This window comes from Salvelinus sp. IW2-2015, linkage group LG31 (assembly GCF_002910315.2).
Source record: "Salvelinus sp. IW2-2015 linkage group LG31, ASM291031v2, whole genome shotgun sequence".
In the NCBI taxonomy this organism is placed as follows: Eukaryota; Metazoa; Chordata; class Actinopteri; order Salmoniformes; family Salmonidae; genus Salvelinus; species Salvelinus sp. IW2-2015.
In genome coordinates, this window is record NC_036870.1 from 12671551 (window position 1) to 12696894 (window position 25344).

General features: G+C 43.6%; 2 protein-coding genes across 8 annotated transcripts in view; one reads left to right on the forward strand and one right to left on the reverse strand.

Moving 5' to 3' along the window:
* LOC111955694 (myocyte-specific enhancer factor 2D homolog) overlaps window positions 1–23761 on the forward strand; it is a 31565-nt gene extending 7804 nt beyond the window's left edge. The window contains exons 2-13 of one of the 7 annotated variants that reach the window (XM_023975956.2): window positions 5649–6041; window positions 11246–11449; window positions 11864–12007; window positions 12259–12472; window positions 13089–13145; window positions 14987–15168; window positions 15627–15656; window positions 16532–16658; window positions 17130–17289; window positions 18916–18984; window positions 19516–19563; window positions 20192–23761. In XM_023975956.2, the coding sequence (XP_023831724.1) occupies window positions 5988–6041; window positions 11246–11449; window positions 11864–12007; window positions 12259–12472; window positions 13089–13145; window positions 14987–15168; window positions 15627–15656; window positions 16532–16658; window positions 17130–17289; window positions 18916–18984; window positions 19516–19563; window positions 20192–20639 (1737 nt within the window). In that variant the 5' untranslated portion in view covers window positions 5649–5987 and the 3' untranslated portion in view covers window positions 20640–23761. The remainder of the gene's footprint in view (window positions 1–5648; window positions 6042–11245; window positions 11450–11863; window positions 12008–12258; window positions 12473–13088; window positions 13146–14986; window positions 15169–15626; window positions 15657–16531; window positions 16659–17129; window positions 17290–18915; window positions 18985–19515; window positions 19564–20191) is intronic. The other 6 variants (XM_023975957.2, XM_023975960.2, XM_023975959.2 and 3 more) reach the window with 6 other exon arrangements.
* The window catches only part of LOC111956180 (teashirt homolog 1-like), a 445767-nt gene that overhangs the window by 35054 nt on the left and 385369 nt on the right, over window positions 1–25344 (reverse strand). The window lies entirely within an intron of this gene.

Consider the following 25344-nt stretch of genomic DNA (forward strand, 5'->3'; position numbering starts at 1 on the left):
ATGCTGTCACAGATGGCCACTAGCCAGTTCACTCGTCAAGTAATTGTACATGTGACACCTCACCACCAACCTATATCAATGAACTCAAGTTAACCAAGAAAATAATTTGTACTTTTTTTTTTGTTGCTAAAAACATTAACCATGTTGGTCAAAAAGTTGATGTTTCCAATGTTAATTGTAAACATTGTTTCTCTTCACCAAATCTTCAACAGGAACCGTAGCTCCCACTGATTTACACTATAGGATGAACTATAGTGAATGAGATAAAGGCTGGCTCGGCTTGTTTATATATAAAGTTGGCCACAGTAGCAAAACATGTTCCTCTTCTCCTGTCAGTTGTCTGCTTGAACTGAAGGAAAGGTGGGTGTGGCGTTTTTTAGATGCCCCCATATTGGCGGTGTAGCCAATTTCCTGCAATTCTGCAAATATCTCCATGGAGTTGTGAGAAATTGTTGCTGTTATTAAAGCTTATTTCCTACAATTCCTTGCCATGGCTAATGATGTGTTCTTTTCGTCAAACATAAGAACAGAATCTATTCTGCTAAATTGTTTTTGGAATTGTTTATTTTTTCCCTGACTGTCTAGCTTTTATTTTGATGATTTGTTAGTTCTCCAAATATGATTTAAAAATAGATTAGGTAATTTATATTTTCTACATACGTTCTGGTTGTAGTCATTTTAAGTTTACACTGAAAGGTTTTTCCATCCCGATTTTAAAATAAAATGTATATATTTTACTGTTTGGATTTAGGTGACCCGCCCAAGGATTTCAATGGCAGACAAATCCCTTTGTAATACTGCTCACCATGTGCTCTTATGGTCACACGCTGACACACCAGGAACTCACTTATTGACACAATTTAGTTCGCACCTGTCATGTTCCGCTATAGACCTGACTGCCCCTAGTGGCAGTCACCCTTGACAGGACCTGTGAACGCTCTTCCCTCAACAAGAGTTTGCTATGGGAAGCCAATGTGACAGTATTCATTGCAGAGACTCCATGTAGCCCTGGTGTGTGAGACTTCTGGCGCATGAGGAGATTGAAGATATCGGAGGTCATCTCCATCAATAGAAAAGGTCAGAGGAGAGGGATGTGAGGCGACCAAGGAAAAGTCTGAAATTCAAGAGGGCCATAATGAAATGAATATGAGGAGAGGTTATAGAGAGAACCTAGTAGGCCTAGGTGAGTTTCATGGTGGGATAAGGCTGAGTGATCAAGAAGGTGAAGCTGTATCTAAAAATACWAATTATCGGGTCTCTACCTCTCTGCATGTAACCCAGCAAAGTCTTTGCAAACCACTAAACATAGACTCACGAAAAAAGACAGAACTGTCATTTTCTCAACCTTTCCTCCGCTGTGAAGTAATAACGACAGATCCTTCCATTAGCTGGAGTCCGATAACCGATGAGTACTATAAGCTGCCCTCTTCAAGGCTTGGTCCTCATTCTAGGGCTTTGCCCACATTTCATTGACCAATGTGAAATCTGCTGAAAGGTCTGTGCCACTACTATACACCATTCAAACCGACAGATGCCTCGCCTGGCTTGATTGTGCTCTCTTTTAATCAGAGGACATTTTCACAGGGTGCGAAAGCAGTGTTTCAAGGGGGTGTCCAGGCAGGTCGATAGAACCAAGGTGACTGAAGGCCTGCCCTTGACAGATGAGGCGTTCCATGTAGGGTCTCAGCAACCCGGAGCGGTCCATTTCAGACTAACATATTTTTCTGCCCGAGCCCGTCCAGTGTCAGTCTGGGCTCAAGTTGAAAGCCAAGTCTCTCCTTTAGCTCTGAGGTTCCTGTAATGTCACTGTCAGAGTGAGCTCGGTTCTGCTCTGGCTCAGCGTGAGTCGAGCCGCGGCCTCATTATCTTTGCGTCTAATCAGTCCTCCAGCCAGGTCTTAATTGAGCCATCAGCGCCTTAAGGGGGAGGATGGATGTGTCAATTAGAGTAATGAGAGGGAGTAGCCATGCCAAGTGCAGCACAGGGAGGACATGCCTTGCAGAGCAGAATCCTTGTTCTGGTTCATTCTACGGCTAATGCAATAGACCAACTATAGCCGAATATGTCAGCAAAGTCAAGAACTTGTTAGGTTGCAGAGTTTTTACTCCTCGTGTGTCATTCKCCCCCCCCCCCCTCCCCATGCTGCTGGGGCCTTTGCTGCAATAGCTCATGTTGAGGTATTTATGCAGGGTCAGCCTCTTAACCAGCTACAGTTTGTCCTAGTCTCAATTTCTGACATTTGGGTGGAGAATATTTTTGTGTGGAGGTTTTGGGTTGTAAGCTTTTGTAGTTGATTCTTGGTTATATATTTTTTATATGGATTTTGTTCTGTGGTATACTGTTGTGGTTTGGCACATCCACAACTTATTCCCTGAGCTCACCAGCCGCTGTTAACTAATTGTTCTGTCGAGAAAGGGGGCAAGTGCAAAGAGGCTAAATTGTAATATATATTATTTTTACTGGAAGAAAATATAAAAAATCTGGAAAAGTGAGTGAACAGACATTGGAATCAAGGACTGATCTCATTTTCAGGAGAGGATAGAACGTGAGTTCTAATGTCTAGGATTACCATGAATATGGTGATAGAAGATAAAAAAAAGCCATTTTCTTGCCCAATATGAACATAGTCACCTACATGCAGTTTCCCTCGATGGAGTGTCACATTGTGCCATAGGCTTTTATTCAGATGAAACACTCTCAAGCGAATGTAATGTCTGATAATGGAAATGATCACAGGGATGAACACTTGGGTGCTTTTGGAGTTAATTTTCCTGTCATGGCCAGTGTCTTCAGACTGTTAACTGTCTGTGACCTACATAGGCAAAGCCCTGCTCTAACACTGTCTTATAATTGCACTTGCCATCATATAAACACACAATTTAAGTTTGTTTTCAGTCGTGATATTGGAATGGAGAGCTTTGGTGTATTTATCATTTCTGATGTGCTGTTTGGGCAAATTAGGTCATGTTTAATTTACTGTAAAATGTGTTTTTGTGTTCACATGAATGTATTTAGCAAAGCTGTCATCAAGGCAAAGGGTGGTTACTTTGAAGAATCTCAAATATAACATTTTTTTTTTTTTTTTAACACTTTTGGTTGTGTTATTTAATAGTTTTAATGTCTTCACTATTATTCTACAGTGTAGAAAATAACAAAAAACCCTGGAATGAGTAGGTGTGTCCAAACTTGACTGGTAATGTACATTGGCAGCACATTCCCACCCCCACCCCCCCAGTCCTCACTTTCCCCGAGGCCTTTAATGATGAAATAAAGCTGGTTTTGTGGAGGACCTAAGTGCTCTCCACCAGCTACAGAGATGGCTTTGCATATTTTCCATCTGGCCTCAGAATGATCCCACTGAAAAGCTAGGGGCTTGAAGGGTCAGCGCTTGAAGGGGAAATGCTTTTGGCATTTACATAACAGCCACAAGGCTGTGTTCATGTGTAGATAAGTTGTGGTGGCATTATTGGATAGTACAGTGACAGTTGTCTGTCATTTGGTGTAACAGTTAGACACCATCACATTGAATGACAGACAGGCCTATCAGTGTAACTGAATAGTTCCATATTCAATGATATGTGGTCGCTTAGCATGCTAAACCCATGTGTTTGTCTTACACGATTCCATATTATCCTGGAATCCTTGGTTGGTTGCTAAAATGAGCTTTAGCTTGGCCACATCATGCCAAGTTTGTCATATCAGTCCAAACCATCAAACAAGTGTGGCTATAGCACTGTGAGCACACAGTGAGGGGCCATGACAACCTTGCATGGCTGTCAGAGACCTGACAGACGAGTGTGAATTCTGAACATGTTCCCCCTCAAATTGAAACAGTCTCTAGAAGTAGTGAAACATGTGACTTGTGAATATGAAGGTGGATGGCACAGACACATGTACTAAAGGACACAGGTGGGTTCTGACTGAGGTGGGGGTTACTATGGTCTGTGCAAATGTACCTGGTTTCCTTTCGGTCATTGGTTATAGTGCAATTTACCTCAACATTGATCCTGGTGACCCACTGTGTATGCAGGATTTCCCTCCGACTGAGCATTAATTGGACTCAATGCACTTAGCCTCTAGGGAAGCTGCAATACTGTACGACACATGGAATGAGATTGGAATAGAGGTGCGTTCCCTTATGCTTCTGATCCCAGCTTAGGGGGGCACTAGGCTATAGCCTGGGTTTGTATTAAAACCGCTCATGAATTCATATAAGCCTAAACACCAAAAATATGGACGGTACAAACCAGTGCCAAATATGTTGTTCATCGAACTCCGAGAACAGCTAATTGAACACAGTTTTACAAAGAGCCCGTAAGACCCTCTCGAGATGTGGGCCTACTTACAACAGAGTCTTATGAGAGGAATATGAGGATGTAATTAATCTTTGTAGCTTGTTCATGCGTGTAATGAAAATGTATGCTGAATGGAAATGAACCCCTGCTAAAAGAGTAAACATATTGTGTGGACTACGGGGAAAAATAATCAGCTTTGTTCCAGGTTCAATGGCTTTGGGCTTTGGCAGGAAGTGCCTAATGTTAAGGGGGATGGCTAATTCCGGGCATGTGTAAATGTTCTTGGCGAAAGAAGGTGATTCTGATATCTGTTAGTCATTTTAGTTCCCTCTTCAGTATTCAACGTTTGAAATCACTGCAGAATGTTTTCGAACTACTTTGCTTCACCCACCAGTCTCAGGCCCCAAGGAACAAGGTTTGACTCCAGAGTAGGAAATTGGCCATGTTGCTTCTTCTCATCTTGTCATTGAACTTTAGTCTATGAAACCATCACGCTACACGCTAATATGCTATAGACTTCTAATCTATCAGGCTCACCTGGAAGTACAAGCAACCCAAATACCCCCCCACAGGTATTTTTAGACGCTTGCCGTAGTCCGTCCGTCTTTCGCTCTGACGTCCTTGTGCATGGGAATTCCTCTACTGGGCAGCTAGCGCTTAGTGCGCCACCATGTTGTCACAGACCAGCCTTGATGTATTGAAGGCTGTCGCTAATAGGTTGGAAGCGCTAGCGGCTAATAGGTTGGAAGCGCTAGCGGCGGTTAGCATGCCTTTCCTCAGTGTGAGTCTGTGGGATCACGTCTGATGGGGAGGAGTGACAATGGCAGGGTGACATCTTTGAGCTGCGGCCATTGAGCTGCCATTGAGCTGCGGGGAGTATTTACTTGTCTTTCTCTGTGCGTGCCTAAACTGACTGACTGGAGAAGCATAATAGCTGAGGTGTGTGTGTGTGTGTACGCACTGTGTGTGTGTGTGTGTGTGCTCAGACAGGTCAGACTGCATTACCTGAGCTATTGTCCTTGAGCCACAGGTTTTGAAAAATGACATGTTTCTCTCATATAACTGGGTACACAGTACTTACAGACATGTTAACAGTAAGTTGCAGTATTAGGAGCAAATCTGCGTTGTTGAATCACTCCAATTAATACATTTATAGTCTGTGGTTACTTTAGTTGTCTTTCAGTTCATTTTATTCCCCCCCCCCCACAGTGTAGCATAGACCACAGTTTCTGAGGCGTTTTGGTCTCATACAGCTGAAACACGCCATCTATTCTATTAAAACACACCATAAAGGTTGTTTCCTGTGTGTACCTCAGGAATGTACAAGTAACTCTCTCTCCCCTCCCTTTCCAGGAGTGACATCGTCCACACCACAACAACGGTCGAGAAACTGGTCACCTTTTGCCCTGAGTGAACAATGAACTGAGGGCAACCCCCCCCCCCCCCCCACCCCTACCCCTCCCCCCACCCCCTCTCCACCAGCTCTAGCAACAGAAAACCCTCTGCCCCATCACCCCAGACCTGGGCAGAGGAGTGTGTGTGTGCGCGCGCGACTGCGTGTGGCGTGTGTTTTCTGAGTCTGCCCGTGCTCCAGAAAGAGCAAATAGGCTAACCTCCCCCCTTGCCTGAGAGGAGGCACTTCTGACCCTGTTTGACTGACCCCAGCCAACACAGTCACCACCACCAGGAAGCATGGGGAGGAAGAAGATTCAGATCCAACGGATCACCGATGAGAGGAACAGACAGGTGAGACTGAGAAGTGGCCGTGTCTCTAAAGTCTGTACCAACGCTGTTGTTATTATAGTCGACTCTTTATAAAATAGGTGAGAAAGATGGGGCCTTGTTTCTTTGAATACTGAAAAAGAAAGTAATCCTTCCTCCCGATCCAGTTATACCCAGATTGACCCATGTATGTGTTAACCCACCAAGGCCCATTTGTCACCATGGGCTAGATTCATTGTTTGTACCGGTGCAAAGTACGTACCTGTTGAAATAAATTGACCAAAAACGGTCAAACATCATTGAAGAGAAGGAAAAAAGAGTTTACGGTTAATAAGACTAACGGTTTTAGCTTGTTTCGTTCGAAAAATAACAGGTGCAAATTAGGCATGGGCTGTATACCGTGTACACCGGGGCTGTATACCGTGTATACCGGGGTATTTGGAAATAGCCACGGGATGGTTTTTCAACACCATCAATACGGTTGAAACTATTTATTTGAAGTTTATCTGTACTATTTAATATTTGTAGTTTACTTTTTAAATAAATACCTGATGTCAACTTGTGCAATATGTTAGAAGATAAAGCAGATTTCGTTCTTAATTTCACTTGTCACATCATTTTACATTACGAAGCTTACCGTAGATCCCCAGAACAATTGAGCCAGTCAAACGGGAGCAGGTGAGTCCAGCTGTGTATTGACAGGGGTCGCGTTTTATATTGAAAAGTGGTGTTTTTTGCTTCAATAGAGTGACTAGGGACGTGCAACTATAGTTTTGTGCTACAGATTTGGCAGAAAAMAGCTTAATTTTCATCAGATGACAATAGAAGTGCAACACCTTGGCTGGCAGCCACACAAGTTGGCTAAATTAGCTTAAAATGTTTTTCTTAAATCTAGCATTTTACCAGAGGAAAATAGCTTCACCTCAATCGGAGTGTTGTCTGCTGAATTCTCATCAGAGTGGAGAAGTGCAATTGAAGCACAAAATGAGTCTGATGCTGTGCAGAAATTACTATAAAAAAAACACATAAGAAATCTAAATGCTTATTATTTAGTTTTTTTATGTGTGAAAAACAGAATTCTGAGTTAACGCGACCCCTTAGTTTAACTTGCTAGTTATCTAAGTAAGTGGCTGAATTAAGGTGATGGGGCATCAAATCAAATGTTATTAGTCACATGCGCCGAAAACAACAGGTGTAGTAGACCTTACAGTGAAATGCTTACTTACGAGCCCCTAACCAACAATGAGGTTTAAAAAAATAAATAATAATAATACAAATAAGAAATAACAAGTAATTAAAGAGCAGCAGTAAAAGAGCAGCAGTAAAATAAGAATAGCGAGACCTATATACAGGGGGCTACCGGTACAGTGTCAATGTGCGGGGGTACCGGTTAGTCGAGGTAATATGTAAATTGTCTGGGTAGCCAATTGATTAGATGTTCAGGAGTCTTATGACTTTGGGGWAGAAGCTGTTTAGAAGCCTCTTGGACCTAGACTTGGCGCTCCGGTACTGCTTGCCATGTGGTAGCAGAGAGAACAGTCTATGACTAGGGTGGCTGGAGTCTGACAATTTTTAGGGCCTTCCTCTGACACCGCCTGGTATAGAGGTCCTGGATGGCAGGAAGCTTTGCCCCAGTGATGTACTGGGCCATACGCACTACTCTCTGTAGTGCCTTGCGGTCGGAAGCCGAGCAGTTGCCATACCAGGCAGTGATGCAACTGGGCAGGATGCTCTCGATGGTGCAGCTGTAGAACCTTTTTGAGGATCTGAGAACTCATGCCAAATCTTTTCAGTCTCCTGAGGGGGGAATAGGTTTTGTCGTGCCCTCTTCACAACTGTCTTGGTGTGCTTGGACCATGTTAGTTTGTTGATGTGGACACCAAGGAACTTGAAGCTCTCAACCTGCTCCACTACAGCCCTGTTCGATGAGAATTGGGTGTGCTCGGTCCTCTTTTTCCTGTATTCTGACAATCATCTCCTTTGTCTTGCTCACATTGAGGGAGAGGTTGTTGTCCTGGCACCACACTGCCAGGTCTCTGACCTCCTCCCTATAGGCTGTCTCATCGTTTTCAGTGATCAGGCCTACCACTGCTGTGTCATCAGCAAACTTAATGATGCTGTTGGAGTCGTACCTGGCCATGCAGTCATGCGTGAACAGGGAGTACAGGAGGGGACAGAGCACACACCCCTGAGGGGCCCCTGTGTTGAGGATCAGCGTGGCGGATGTGTTACCTACCCTCACCACCTGGGGGCGGCTTGTCAGGAAGTCCAGTATTCAGTTGCAGAGGGAGGTGTTCCAGGGTCCTTAGCTTAGTGATGAGCTTTGAGGGCACTATGGTGTTGAGCGCTGAGCTGTAATCAATGAATAGCATTCTCACATGGGTATTAATTTTGTCCAGGTGGGAAAGGGCAGTCTGGAGTGCAATAGAGATTGCATCATCTGTGGATCTGTTAGGGTGGTGTGAAAATTGGAGTGGGTCTAGGGTTTCTGGGATAATGGTGTTGATGTGAGCCATGACCAGCCTTTCAAAGCAGTTTTAAATTATTTTTTTATTTCACCTTTATTTAACCAGGTAGGCTAGTTGAGAACAAGTTCTCATTTACAACTGCGACCTTGCCAAGAAAAAGCACACCAGTTTGACATATACAACAACACAGAGTTACACATGGAATAAACAAACATACAGTCAATAATACAGTAGGGGGAAAAAATATATACACAGTGAGTGCAAATGAGGTAAGATAAGGGAGGTAAGGCAATAAATAGGCCATGGTGGCAAAGTAATTACAATATAGCAATTAGACACTGGAATGGTAGATGTGCAGAAGATGAATGTGCAAATAGAGATACTGGGGTGCAAAGGAGCAATATAAATAAATACAGTATGGGGATGAGGTAGTTGGATGGGGTAATTACAGGTGGGCTATGTACAGGTGCAGTGATCTGTGAGCTGCTCTGATAGCTGGTGTTTAAAGCTAGTAAGGGAGATATGGGTCTCCAGCTTCAGTGGTTTTTGCAGTTCGTTCCAGTCATTGGCAGCAGAGAACTGGAAGGAAAGGAGGAATTGGCTTTGGGGGTGACCAGTGAGATATACACTTCATGGCTACAGACGTGAGTGCTACGGGTCGTAAGTTTTAGGCAGGTTACTTAGTGTTTTTTCGGCACAGGGACTATGGTGGTCTGCTTAAAACATCATATTGTGTTGGCTTCCTGCCGTATTTGGGAAGTCAATGGCCTAAGGATGAGTTAGCAGTGACAGCTGTACAGATATCTTTTGAATTCTTTTTTTCTCCTCTCAATTCTCGGCCTGTCTGCTCCTCCCCCATGTTCTCTGAGCAGAACAGGCAGGCCCGTTGCCCTTGTGACTCCAGACTCCACACAGACACAGGTGTGCTGCTTTAGATCCAGTACTGTTAATTTGCACAATGTCGCTTGGAAATGTCCAAACTCACCAAAAATGACATTTGGTAGCTCCTACTTATATATGTATCACTTTATGAGTTGGACTGCCTGTCTTTTGCAATTCTACTTTTTTTTGTTGCTCTCATTAGCATGTTTAGCTAGCAGCCTCCATGGAAATTCGCTACTATTTGGGCTAATTTTGATAGCATTCTGGTAGTTGATGCCCAATGGGCTCTTGTGTTTTGGCACCCCCTAGTGTACTAAGCCGGTAATACCTTAAATCCCGGGATGTATGAAGGATTATATGACATGAACATTTGGATACTGCCCAACCCAAGTGCAAATGTATATCTTTCTCTATGTTAGTGTCACTGTGCAAATTTTAACGAACATCGTATCAGTGTTGTAGTGTAATGTTACTGTTTTCTGGGTTTGTGCATCTTTGTTTGTTTGAGGGTGTTTGTGTTGGACTTGAATGGAGCGCTCGTGCTCCCATGGCCCTTTCTGAGAGTGCATAGTGTTTCAGGCCGAGCAGGCACAGAGTTTAAACCAGCATGGAGTCAATCAGATCACACACACAGCTCTGCGGACAGCTGCTCCAGATAAATCAATCCGCCCACAGCAGCTGCAGGCCAGTGGACACAGTAATATCAGGGACAGAAGTTACTGATCTCTGTGTGTGTGTTTTAAAAAGTTGAGTGTTTTGAAATGGTAAAAGTGTGTGTGTGTGAGTGAGATTGTGGGTGATTGTAGGGGTGTCTGTGTGCTACTGTTTTGGGAAAAATGTGCAATTGTACTGTATGTGCAAGTGAATTTCTCATTTTCAAGGAGTCATCTGTTACGGTTCTTGTTCACAAATGGGTATAGAGTTAACAACCACCACCCTGCTATTTGACTGATGTTCCGATTTAGATTAATTTATTAGTCATAAATGGTTAAACATGAAAATAATCTTCCTGGTTGTACATAAGCAAAATACATAAAACCGGTACACGGCTATGGTCGGTTTATGTCAGTTATTCAGTGACAGATGTTCCTCATTCACATTCCTACATTCCTCCCCAATAACAACTGTTATTGCCTCCAGTAATTCAGAAATGTACACACACACAACATGGATACACGAAACGTTCAAATCAAATCCAGAATTGCTGACCAAAGGTCACGTATCACTACAGTAGCGTTGCATAATAGCGTATTACAAAAGCATAACCCCAGTAGATGTTACACCCTTCCTTGTCCTCTATTACACTTCCGTGTGCTTGTGCGCGCTTGCTTGCGTGTGCGTTTTGTGTCYTATGTGTGAGAAGATAGGATATTAAAGGCCCTTATCAGTTTTATCAAATCATCTCATTTATATGTTCATGGATCTGAGAAACGGTGAAGGAGAGTTGGGGGGGGGGGTAGAGAACTGTGATTAGTTGGCAAAGCTGGGACATGTTCATTCGGCACGAAACTGAAGAAAACAGTCTGAAATGGAGGGAGATGTTTTTCGTGGCACAATGTTTTGAAGCATTTTGCTACAGTGTGCCCTAATGAAAATGTCACTGAAGAACCTGACAGTGGCACCAATTTAAATGAATAGCAGGTAAAGGAAACCCGCACTGTCGGTTCACTCAGATTTGTAACGGTGCCTGATGTGTTAATGACATGAATTTACCCTCTACAGACACACCACAACACGCCTTCCTTTCCTCAACCTCTGCAAGCACTTTCCGCCTCCCTCCGTTATGTTATTACGTAAAGGACTTTGTGACAATGCTGATGGCAAAAGTGCTTATATTAATAAATGTAATAGAGAATAAATAAATCTCCTCCCATCCAGGTGACGTTCACCAAGAGGAAGTTTGGCCTGATGAAGAAGGCGTATGAGCTGAGCGTGCTGTGTGACTGTGAGATCGCCCTCATCATCTTCAACCACTCCAACAAGCTGTTCCAGTACGCCAGCACCGACATGGACAAGGTTCTGCTCAAATACACCGAGTACAACGAGCCCCACGAGAGCCGGACCAACGCTGACATCATCGAGGTAAAGCAATCAAAAAGAGCCATCAGCCTCTAACCGTACAGCTTTTGCTTGAGCCTGCCTGGAATGCCAGGTGGGCGGGGTTTGCGCTTTTGTGACTATTCCATTGGTCCCACTACACCAGGCAAGCTCAATCACGCGCAGTTAACCGCTTTGAACCCAGTTCTTGGCAGAACAACGACCCGTATTTGCAGCCACAGTGTCGTGTCGCCTTTCTGTAGCCTCTAGTGTTGTGGAACGCAAATAGCAGCCAGAGAGGGAATGGGAATGTTGTCTCAGAACTGAGCTGTGTGTCTTCTTGCCAGAGCCGGAAGTCTGAAACTCTCGTGTGCACTAGTTCATATTCAGTCAGACTAACCTCCACCTTCCGTGTCATCTTTTCCTCTCCCTCCGCTCTTTTAAACCCTGTCATCACAGACGTTGCGAAAGAAAGGCTTCAGCGGTTGCGAAAGTCCCGAGCCGGACGGCGAGGACTCCATCGACCAGAGCCCCCTGAACGACGACAAATACCGCAAGACCACCGAAGACCTAGACATTCTCTTCAAGCGCTACGGTGTAAGTGTAAGTATCTCCCCCAATCTAAAACCCCTTGCCCTTAGCTTGCCACTATCACCTAGTACGGCTGCTAGTACTGGGATAGGTCAAATTAGTGCACTGGCTGGCGGTACTCAAATAGAGGTTTGAGGAACACTGGTGGAAGCTCCCTTTCACCTAGAGCAGTATCAAACTTCTATTCTTCCATTGTCTATCAAATGTCAAGAGGCCTGAAACATGGTTGAAAAGTGCTAACTGTCAATTCTCTCATCTTTCAGTCTTCGGTCCCGCCCCCCACATTCTCTGTGCCCGTCACCGTCCAGGCCTCTAATCAGAACGCATTACAGTTCAGTAACCCTGGGAACGCCATGGTGACCACCTCCTACGTGACGTCGTCATCGCTCTCTGACAACCACCACCTGTCACCCCAGCCACCGGCGCTCCAGAGAAACACAGTATCTCCCGGGTTGCCACAGCGACCGGCCAGCGCAGGTGAGCGAAAGAGCGGGAGCGCCTTCTACTGTGGCATGTGGAGGAAATTAGGTTGTCATCTTTTCTCTCCACACAAACTCTGTGCTCTGCCATAACCAGGGTCATGTTCATCATGACTTGCAACAGAAAACGAATATGAGCGTTTCTTAACTCCAGGTAGTCCTTCCATGTTTCAGTCTATTTGGTGCCAAATGAACAAGACCCTGTTCCAAATCAATAAGTTGTTCTGAAGCCATGAATCCAGATACTTGGGACCAAATATACGTGTATTTGTTTGAGTATTTTCAAATAATGTGGCTGAAATCAACTACTTTTATTGGAAGTATTTGAAAGTATTTTTAAATAACTTTTATAAATAGCTTAGCATTTGAAAATATTTTAATACTTTTCTTCTAAATACATTTATTTCAAATACTCCTAGGACCTGGATTCAAATGCATGGGAGCATTTATTTATACTTGCCAATACATTCCAATATTCAACTACTTGTATTTTCAAATAGAAAATATCTGAATACTTGTAATGTAGGTGAAAGTAATAAACATTTAAATTCAGTGTCCTTCTAGTAGGAATGTTCATATTTTCCTTGCTCAGCCAGTGTTCATCATTTCAACAGGTGCTATGCTCGGAGGTGACTTGAACAACTCAAATGGTGGCTGCCCAAGTCCAGTCCGTGAGTAACCTTGACAGACTACTCTACAATACCACTGCTACTGACAATACTACGCTCTAAGAAATCGGTGTACCCAGTGAAAAACTACAAATGAATCCAATATCTTAGGCGCTAGACACAAATGCCCGTACTCTGATTTGCTCCCACGATGATTTATTGAGATGCTCAAATGACAGAGAACGTTTCCAAAAGTCTCAATAAATATCAGCATTTTAGAAATGCGGATGTTGCTTTTTTTCAAGCAAAGGGCCTGCTAAAAGACTATGAAAAAGTAAAGGAAAGTGAAAAACATTTGATGCTTGACACATTGCCAAGAGTAGTCATATACTCCACCCATGTCCTTAGTAGTTCCTCTCCCTCCCTTCTCTGCCATTACTGTCACAGTAATTACTGGGACTGCCTCGGATCATCTGGGAATGTCACCGTTGACGTCAGCTGGCGTGCCTGGAATCCCCAGCACTTTCCTGGATAGACCCCGGAGCAATGCGGGAGGGTGGCAGGTAGAGAGGGAGACCCAGACAGTTCAGGTGTCAACCCTCCCTTGGGGAGAAATCAAATCTAGCCCCAGGCTTTTGGATAGAGGGAGGTGCCTAGCGTTATGGCTGAAGAATTCAGTCCAGGGATAGCTGAGATTATGATGTAAAGATATTTTGTCATGTTGTGTGACACGCACGTCAACATGTTTTTCTGTGTAATCAATGTACTTTTTGCTGTGGAATGTACACATCTTCTCACAGCTCACGAGCCATGCGAGACGACTACGGACACATATTTTTTTTTCAATCAAAGCATTGTTTGTTATTGAGTCGTGTGTTGGGAGTACATCAGGGGTGTCTGTCCCCCATCCAGTGGTGTAGTGCTATTTCTTTATTTTAGGTGCAGGAGCTATTTATTTTTATTTTTTATTTTTGGGGGGGTCATCATTTCTCAGTTTGTACCGACATACTGTATGTAGCCAATTGAATATCATTATAGAATATGCATACAATACATCCTCCAATTGCAACGTCGGCSTACGCCCACCACATTGTCTCAAGAAAAAGTTACATTTCGAACAGAGATTGGCTTGCAGATGCAGTGATGATGGCCTATCATTTGATCTCAATCAGTTTCATGGGAATGTGCATTTAGATCTTCTTGAGTGACTGTTTGGTGAGCGAATCAGAGCAGATGGTGTTCAAACTATTAGTCTTGTATTTTATGTTCAYTCCAAGCACAGACTTTATCCTGCCTGGTGGTGCACACTGTTGAGTTTTGTCCGCATGATCATTTTTGGGGACTGTTCAGCTTCAGTGAGCTTAACTATCCTAAAAGCTCCTAAGAAAGTGTTTTTGGTGTAAAGTAATATACTGTAGGCTTACTATGCTATTATATTCGGTTCTATTATGTAAAATACAAAACGAATCATTAGGCCTATGTGATCTTGCAAGACACACTTTGACAGTAGGGCAAGTTTATTAATTGCGTCGTAGCTTACCCCAGCCCCAAGTCCATWAACTGTTTTGAGGACTGCCATTTTAGCAACCACTTGWAGGATTTTCTGTCTGTGGCTGTTATGTCGCATCTGGCCCGCTTTAAGTGATTATCGCTCATTCAGATGATCGCATTGCACAAACCATGAAGGCAGACCCTCCATCTCATTTCCTTGGAGACCATATAGGCTCTTTGCTGTATGTCATATATAAGCTCCTTTCAGATCGGTGACCATGAAAGAAAATACTTAACATCTGTCAGAGGTTCCATCTTCTACATGCACTAAACAATTCCTGCTGTGCTTAGGTGTTGATTTACCTGCAAGCTGTTTTATCTTTGGAGGTTCTCTCTTCCTTTTCCCCCTTCAGCTAACGGATACATCAGTGCCAGGGCCTCCCCGGGCCTCCTCTCGGTGTCCAACGGCAACAGCCTGGGGAAAGTAGTTCCGGCCAAGTCCCCACCTCCGCCTCAGAGCCCACAGATGGTCAACAGCCGCAAGCCAGACATCCGGGTAATCACCACTCAGGGTGGGAAGAGCCTGATGCAGATGGTGAGCTCAACCATGCCGAACCAGGTCTAACCAGGGCCAACCAGGCTTTACCAGACTAAATGGGYCCTCTSTGTTTGGTCACCTTTTTTAATTGCATCAAAATAATAATTTACATAGGTTGTGAATATTCCCCTTCTACAAACTTTGACACTTAATATGCACAGGGTCATCTCAGTTTTGTAACGAGTGAAATCTAGCATGGAAGTTCCAGATTGCCAAAACACAACCTGTGCAATCTAGAGTAAGCAAAGGTTATAAAAAAAAAAGATTGTATTATACACTATAGTATATCTGTAATATATATATTATCATTGACAAACAGGACRTTTTCCTCTCTATGATTACTGTCTTCTCTCCAGCATGACCTTTAGTCAAKGGTCGGTCTAAACTAGAGATMACTGTTTTGAGTTCAGAGAAAGGTCAGTGGTGTAATTATCTCCGCTCCCGTCCCTTTGCAGACAGATGATGAGCTGGAGATGGTGAGCGAGGTGAATCTTTCTCTCCCGTCACTCGCATGTGCCGATGACTGTTGCCCACTCCCCTCCATTCACATGGTCACAAGTGTGCAACGCAACTCGTCATTTAAGCCCAAAGTATAAATGGCTTCTTTGTCTTTAGTCCAATGGCATGTGTCGGTATGGTCATGGGTTTATGGTTGCCACCTGACTGCATGTGGCTTTAGGGTCGAGGTTATGCGATTCCACATGATTGCATATATTCATACAACTATGATCAGTTTGTGTATTTTAAGGGGAAAAATAAAGGTAGCTTTCAAGCAATGCTAGCATCTATCAGTGGGAACGTTAGCAGCAACTTTGGACGATTTTTCGCCACACACCTCATTCGGCTCATCTACATTGTTTGTAGGCCCATTTTCTTCCGTCAAACCCTGACACCATTGGGTAGCATGACGGGTGTCATTTCCCTTGGCAGTTTGCCACCGCCACCACCTCGCAGCACGTTCCCTGTCCATCTGGAAACTGCATGGGGTTACCCAAACGATGAATGGCATACATTGAAAGGGATAGTTCACTTTTTGAAGTTGGCTTATTTCCAGCTAGAAATTTTAAGTGAACTATACCTTTAAGGCTCGCGTTCACCTGGCAATGCCACCACTACTATTATGTGTGTTGATGCATGATGTCACAAGATGTCTCCCAACACCACCTCCACCTAATACGAGAGACATTTTGAAAGTCGTAGCTTGTCATGAATCCAACCGTGTCGACATTCAAGCATGTCAAAAGTTCCATTCATTGAATACACAGGGGTTTTAAACATGTCGCTCAGTTCTGTCCAACACCAAGGTTCAAATTCTTTGTTTATTTGGTCTAACAGTCTCCCTCATCTCCTTTCTTCCCAGAATGCCCAGCGTTTGGCCGGTGCACAAGTGACCCAGATGCTCACCACACCGGTGGTCTCCGTGACAACGCCCAGCCTCCTGGCGCAGGGGATGCCCTTCTCCGCCATGCCAACAGCTTACAACACAGGTTACCTGAAGCATGAGCAGATAGCTACAAATGCTTATACATGCTTATACATGCTTGTATTGTATATACCYGCGGAGGACGGCTTATAATAATGGCTGGAATGCAGTCAATGGAATGGCATCAAACCCATGTGGTTGATACCACTCCATTGACTCCATTTCAGACATTATTATGAGCRGTCCTCCCCTCAGTAGCCTCCACTGATATATACAGCACACTAGGTTAGGTTAGGATTGCACAACTCTGTGCACAGTCCTTCTAGTTTTCATTTCTCCCTGACACTTGATGTTATCGAAGATCAGTAGTTTCAGAGTAGCAAAGAGCGAGTAACAACGAGCTGCAAAATGCACCACAGCTGCACAGAGAGTTTGAGTTCCTATATACAGTAGATTAAGTTTGATTTKATAAAAAAATGACAGCACATGTAAGGAAATGTGCAACAGTTTTCCCTCTGTTTTTCGCTTCCCTCAGAATACCAGCTGACGAGCGCTGACATCACCGCACTCCACGCCCTGGCGTCACCAGGCGGCCTGCTGCAAGGCAACGCGCCATGGCAACAGTCTTTATCCCAGCAGCAGCAGCAACATCAACAACAGCAACAACTTAGTCTGGCGTCGCTTAGCAACTTGGTGTAAGTCCATCCTTGCATTGCCATGTCACAAAGCAACCATGAAGCCTTCCTCCGTTCTCTACAAACCAATCGACGACTGTCGACCTGTCCATCAAAAACACTGTGACTGACCATTCCTGTCATGTAGCATAGTGTCCCCATGTCATTTGTAGCTGCAAGCAATTCACATTCTTTGGAAGGGGTCTGTGAATTGGTCTCACTGACATACGCCAACCCAGATCCTTCTCATCATAAAGCACCATTGTTTTTTGCAGGGGGGGGGGGGGTTGTGACTCATACAGGATTTGATTGAAGTTCATATACCGATCAAATACCAAATTATCTTTGGTCAGATCCCATGTACAGTGCCTTTGGAAAGTATTCAGATTTTCCAAATCTTGTTACGTTACAGCCTTATTCTAAAATGTACTGTTTTTTCCCCCTCAGCAATCTACAAACAATATCCCATAATGACAAAAAAAAKCAACTGAAATATCACATTTATATAAGTATTCAGACCATTTACTCAGTACTTTGTTGAAGCCCCTTTAGCAGCGGTTACAGCCTGGAGTCTTCTTGGATATGACGATTGGCACACCTGTATTTGGGGAGTTTCTCCCATTCTTCTCCAGAAATGTTTGGTCGGGTTCAAGTATGGGCTCTGGCTGGGCCAGTCAAGGACATTCAGAGACTTGTCCCAAAGCCATTCCTGCGTTGTCTTGGCTGTGTGATTAGGGTTGTTGTCCTATTGGAAGGTGATCCTTCGCTCCAGTCTGATMTCCTGAGCGCTCTGGAGTACGTTCATCAAGGARCTCTCTGTACTTTGCTCCAGAGGAACTCTGGAGCTCTGTCTGTCAGTGACCATGGGGTTCTTGGTCACCTCCCTGACCCAAGGCCCTTCTCCCCCGATTTCTCAGTTTTTCTAGGAAGAGTCTTGGTGGTTCCAAACTTCTTRCATTTTAAAAACGATAGAGGCCACTGTGTTCTTGGGGACCTTCAATGCTACAGAAATGTTTTGGAAGCCTTCCCCAGATCTGTGGCTCTACACAATCCTGTCTTGGCGCTCTACGGACAACTCCTTCGACCTTATGGCTTGGTTTTTGCTCTGACATGCACTTGTTTTTGCTCTGACATGCACTGTTAACTTTTATATAGACAGGTGTGCATTTCCAAATCATGTCAAATCAATTGAATTTACCACAGGTGGGACTCCAAGTTGTAGAAACATCTCAAGGATGATCAATGGAAACCTGATGCACCTGAGCTCAATTTCGAGTCTCATAGCAAAGGGTCTGAATACTTATGTAAATAAGGTATTTCTGTTTTAGTTTTTTAATACATTTSCAGACATATATAAACTGCATACAGGAAAGCAGGAAAGCATATTTCCTTAGAACCTGCAAAGCTGTTAACGGGCGGGTCTTCCAGGCCTTAAGGAGAGAAGTCACGGTTTGTCCCAAACAGCAGAGATCAAAATGGATCCCACTGCTAGCACCAATACCCCAGCCCAGCCAAATCCTCAGTTGGGCAACTGACCCAAATTGTAGAGGTCAAAATTGCCACCACACACACACACACACACACACACACACACACTCAGCCTCAGTAGCCTGTGTGACTGAGTGTGTTCTCTCCTCTTGTCCACAGCATGTGGGGCATGGACAAACAGAGTGGGGAATTGTCTAGCCAGATCTCCAGTCTGGCAGCCAATCTGAGGTGAATGTGTACCTTTGGGTGGTTGGGGACTGTTCTCTATTCTATGTTTTCACACAACCCCTTTTCAGAACAATGTTATTCAGGACAATGTCAATTATACTGTACTTACACACACACACACACACACACACACACACACACACACACACACACGCAAAGTCTGTTATTATAAAGGGAGGGAGTTGTCTTTTCCACAGGGTGACAAATTAGCATTAACCATAGGACTGCCCAACATTGAATCTGGCAACACTGTCCAGAGACCACTTATGAAAATCATGAAATGTAATTTTCCGCACCTGAAAAATGTTTTTTTTATGCTCCTATATTGGAAGAAATGGGATTGGGCTCAACTTCAATCTATTTATGATCTCTCCATAAATGTATTATCCATCTATGCTTGTTTAAATTGCTGTATAGATGGATAGGTAGATTGGTGAATACTCATATACCCCTTGCACACCTTTCACATGCATAGCTACATACTGTCATTTTTATTTTGCAAGTGTCTCCAATGTTTCTTTCTCCCCACAGCGCCTCGCAGTCCAACCTCCTCTTGGGTAGAGATGAGTGGTTGGGCCGGTACTGTATTTCTCCGTACTGTGTAATGTCTGTGCGCTTTTGGCTGCCCCGGCATGTCAATTCTGTGATGGTGGTTTCCACCTTTTCTTAAACGAGTGTAAGGTTGCAAAATTCTAGAAACTTTACCAAAGTTCACAGGTTTTTCAGAAATTCTGGAACCGGGAATTCTCCAACCGGAATTTCTGAAAAACCCAGTTTCTGGATAATAATTTTCCATAGCCGCCATGATCCCTTTGCCAAATCACCTGCCTTCATACACAGGCAATTTCATGCTTTTCTAATGCTGTTGGCTTGTTTTTGTATGGATTTTGGGAGCTTGAGGGTTACTTTTGCTTGTCAATTGCTTGGAATGGATTTGATCATTGACTCAAATGGTGTTGCTACCACTATGCCTTGTTTGGTGCTCTGTCTTGTAATAAGGGGTTGTGTCTGACACTTCACATCAGAAGCCTGTCACTATGCTTGTTTTGCAATATATTGTAATTGATTGTCAGATYAAACTGACTCTCTTCCATCTTGTCTTCCGTCTCTTTCTTAATTTCCATCTCTATGCTGTGGCTCTTTGTCCATGTTTCCCCTCCCATCTCCTGCACTTCTCTCTCTCCCTCTCTCTCTCTCTGACACTCAGGCCGGTGGGCCACATACCTCAGGGCGCCATGCTGACTGTCAACACCAACTCCAATGTGAGCATCAAGTCTGAACCCATCTCGCCCGGCCGAGACCGCCGCTCCCCGTGCCCCCCGCCGTCCTCCTCTGGAGGGGGCATCCAGACGACCGTGCCCCCGCCACAGTACCCTGGTTCCCTACTGTGCCTGGAGCCACCAACCGGCCGTTCCCCCGCCCACAGCCTCAGCAGCAACGGCAGCTCCTACGAGGGCAACGACCGCGACGACCCTGCGGCAGGCGGCAGAGGAGGAGGTGGCATTGGCGGAAGTGCAGCGGGCAACATGGGCAACCCTGGCCGTTCCCTGCCCCCCGAATTCAGCCCCTCGGTGGAGCTCCTGCGGGCCCAGAATGAGGTGGAGCAGGAGGGGGCCAACATCAAACGCATGAGACTCGACGCGTGGGTCACATAGAGGCCATGGCGCCAACATCATCGACCCCTGAAGCACCACAAACACAGAACACCCCCCCGCCGCCACCTGCCATTTGCCACCCCCACACAACCCCCTCTTCCCTGCCTCTATCCAAAGAATTCACAACCACCTACCCAGCTCCCCAGGACTCAAAGCAGAGAGAAACGTATGGGCTTGTGTTCCACCTGAGGGGAGGATGGTGTAGTGTGTTAGATTTTGTATGGGGCGGCGCATTGAATATGGGGGCTCAAAGAATCTCGACGCGTTCTTGCTCAAACTGAGTTTGTTTTTCATGGGAATTGACAGTTGCGCAATCAGGACTTGAGGATAATGGATGGATTTAAAATGGAACATTCTCAAACATTGACTGCTCATTGCTGTTTATACCACTTGTAAAAGTGACTCTAGATTCGTTACACGACACAGTCGACACCGGCACGTATTTAGTTTGAGCACGACTGTATCGGTAACAGTATGATGGATGGCTTTATGCTGTGTTTGCTCGACAAGTGCTGGTTCTTTTCACCGTGGGACTTCCTGCCATATTGACTCTTCAGTTCTGTTAGATATAATTAGCAGTTTGCACTGTCTGTTTTCCAGAAAGCCCCCCCCCCCTTCAAAATGCACTTTGGGAATGACTGTTGACGAGCGCTGTTTGCAAAGATTGCTGGCTCAGCTTCATCGGTGGCACTGAGCGAAGAGACCCAGACGGGCAAAAACAGGATGTCCGGTCGGTCAGGGATACACAGGAATGGATCCTACCGCTGCCACAAATTTCCAACGCCCAAGTCTCAGGTGGTGGCACTCTGCGGTCAACTGGCACTGTCAGCCAAGGCCAAAATGAGCACCTTGCCAGAGTGCCGATATCAACCTCTTCTCCTAAATGCCAAATGCCTCGGACGCGGTAGAGGGACACTGAAGAATATTGTTCAGTTATGACTGACAACCTCTATGAAACAACAGTAAACACTCATATCCTTTGCGTCTGCCCTCTCTCTGCTCAGATGTATTTGGAGTCATCCATCACCTGTTTCCATTCTGATTTTGAAGGAATTGTTGAAATCTTTGTTGCTCCAGAAATGAGGTTAGATGCAAGGATACACGTCAGATGACTTCTAAAGGCTCATTCTACTAGTAGAAGACCCCAATGCAATGCACATTTTAAGTTTTGTTTTGGACTTCTGGTTGCTCTCTTTAGGGAAGTATTTGGTATGTTCTTGGCATTTTAGACCCGTTGTTAAAGGTTAGAACTGTTTAACTGTAGATCGTTTTGGGGAATTAAGAGTGAAACTRTGTATAAAATCACCCATTATACAAAAGCGTTTGATGTTCCCTTAGCTTTCTGCAACTCTTTGCAATGTTTCAAAAGAGCTGTTTCAGCAGAATTCAAAAACACATATTCTATATTTCTATAGCTTCAGTTGGCTTTTCAAGACGGACGATGTGTGTACATATGAATATATTTGCATAGACTTTGCTAGGTATCCCTAAAACAAACAATGTGGTCATTCTCTCAGTGGATCTGTTTGCATATGAGTGTGATTGTAATTTCGAGCTACGATGCAGGAGTCCTGCCGCAGTAGCCGGGGAGTTTGTTTCAGTAACCTAATATAATGCTAGTGTTGATGGTGTGCACGTTCTCTCACTCTCTCTTTAGAAGCCTGCTTGGCTACAGTGTCAACGTGTCCTTTGGCCTCACGCTCTGAACCCAATCGCCAATTATCAAAGTCAAATGATAGACCACTTTAACACAAGTTATAGAAATGAAATGGATTCTACTATTGAAAGTAGCACAATGTGACATTTGCATTGAATCATGGCATTTTGTCTTAAAATGATCAAACTTTGAACTACAGTATACACTAAGGTTGAGCGCAAACAAAAGCGACTTTATTGAAAGTAATTTGCCGATTTGTGAAACGACTTTTTATCCCATATGAAATCATGTTTTCATATGCTTCACACTCTGCCGTGAGCTTCGTCAAATGGAGTTGTCCTATTTAACAATGTGTAAGTAGGTGGTGTTGATTTCTAGAAATGTAACTACTGTCCATTATGCAACACAGATTTAGTTTCATTGCCTGCTCAGGTGAATCCCAGGGTTCAGTGTGTATGGCTGGCACCAGTGACTTATCTAGTGGGGTGCAACATTTCACATAGAAATGTAATGTCTAGAATGAAGAACAAAAGGCCCAATTCGTTGACAAAGGGTTTTCTTTTCTACACACTACATTTTTACCTGAACTTGTGTCGTCATGCCCACCTCAGTCTGAGGGAGAGGTCCCTCTTTGGTTTATGAGACATTTGACACCACACTTGATTGGTTTTAACACCCTGCCTATTGCAGGTCACTCATGTACAAAAGGTTCTCTGTCCAATGTAGTCTCAAGACAATCTATAATGGTCAATGAAAAACCTGCACCCTTTTTTTCCCTTGTGTAGAATGTTTTCTAGATTTAATTTTTTAAGTGTTAATTTGTGCTGGTGACAGTTACTTTATTATTATTGTTGTATTATGGAGCTTTTATTTTTCTGGTATTTTGTGTAGGATATTCAACCTTTTTATTTAATCGCCCTTATATACATGATATATGAAACTGGTTTCCTTTCTTGAAACAACTTGCAAAAATTGCACGATCAGTTATTGTGATATGGCAAATGCAATGAAGGACAAGACCAGTTAAATGCTGCAATATTGATTTAAGATATGAAAATATTTATGTGGGGGAACCTGAAATTAGCAATTAAAACGAATTACAAAATGTAAATGCATGGGATTATACGAAACGCTCATGTTACATACAACATTAACAAAATGCATCACAAATGAGTAAGACGACCTCGTAAAAATGTAGCATAAGTAAAATATATGAAAATGATTGATAATATATTGTGTTCAGTTAGTCTGCTTTGGGTTTTTTGTTGTAAAGACTTGTTGTTTGAGAATTATATACATTTTGTGTATATTTTCATATGCAATGTATGCACTGATATGTTATGAACATTCTATACTGCTTTTACAAGTGTTTTGTTGTACCAAAGTATCCAAGTCCCTTAACCTTATCCTTTTTGTGTATGTTTTACTGTATTTTATATATTAAATAGACAAATTGAGTGAAAAAGGGTATCTGTTTTGAACAGCAACGGTGCGTGGGTAAAATCAAAGGGGAAGCCAACCCAGGGGGAAAAAAGCCAAATTCCAACCTGTGTTATCACACATGCTTTGTGATAATTGTTTGTACTATAACCTGTTAGTTCATATAGCTTGACGCCGTGATAGAGATAGATAGTTCATATAGCTTGACATATCTCTAACAGGTTATAGTACAAACAATATCTATATATCTATCTATATATATATCTCTAAGGCCGAGACAAGACACGGTGGCAGAATAAATTCAACCACACATTTGTTTCATTACAAAACCGGAGAGCAACCTCTGTCTGGTGAAGTCCACAAAACATATTGCCTGTAACAAACAGTTACATGACCGACAGTATGGTCAAGCAAGGTCATGTTTCTGACATTTTTGGCCAGCTGATTTTAGAACCACAGAGTTACCGCAAGTCGCAACGAAAACAGGAGCTGCCTCCACTATTGAAGCAACATTTCAACATATTCTAAGGTGATTAGATAAATACAGTGACAACTAAAATATACCAAAAACTATTTAGTTGAATCAACTTAAGGTACATATGTGGCTGTGAAATGGTACTGATTTCTGTGTCTGTGCAAGTAGAAAAAACATGCTGACTCACCCTACTTGTAGAGGAACGCCAATGCCATCCTCCTAAACGGTCTCTGACTGTCAGTACACGCTTCTAGTTTGTTGTCCTAGGCTACCTGGCTAAAATGCTTGCTCTCTAGCCTAACTTTCTTTCATGGGCAACGATATGCCAGGTCAGCTAGTTAACATTAGCATGCTACATGTCGGTGTGTTTTGTTATATACAGTTGAAGTCGGAAGTTTACATACACTTAGGTTGTAGTCATTAAAACTCATTTTTCAACCACTCCACAAATTTCTTGTTAACAAACTATAGTTTTGGCAAGTCGGTTAGGACATCTACTTTGTGCATGACAAGTAATTTTTCCAACAATTGTTTACAGACAGATTATTTCACTTACAATTCACTTTATCACAATTCCAGTGGGTCAGATGATTACATACACTAAGTTGACTGTGCCTTTAAACAGCTTGGAAAATTCCAGAAAATGTCATGGCTTTAGAAGCTTCGATAGGCTAATTGACCGAGTCAATTGGAGGTGATCTGTGGATGTATTTCAAGGCCTATCTTCAAACGCAGTGCCTCTTTGCTTGACATCATGGGAAAATCAAAAGAAATAAGCCCAAAATATTGTAGACCTCCACAAGTCTGGTTCATCCTTGGGAGCAATTTCCAAACGCCTGAAGATACCACGTTCGTCTGTACAAACAATTGTACGCAAGTATAAACACCATGGGACCACGCAGCCGCCATACAGCTCAGGAAGGGGACATGTTCTGTCTCCTAGAGATGACTGTACTTTGGTGCGAAAAGTGCAAATCAATCCCAGAACAACAGCAAAGGACCTTGTGAAGATGCTGGAGGAAACAGGTACAAACGTATCTATATCCACAGTAAAACGAGTCATATATCGACATAACCTGAAAGGCCGCTCAGCAAGGATGAAGCCACTGCTCCAAACTTGCCATAAAAAAAGC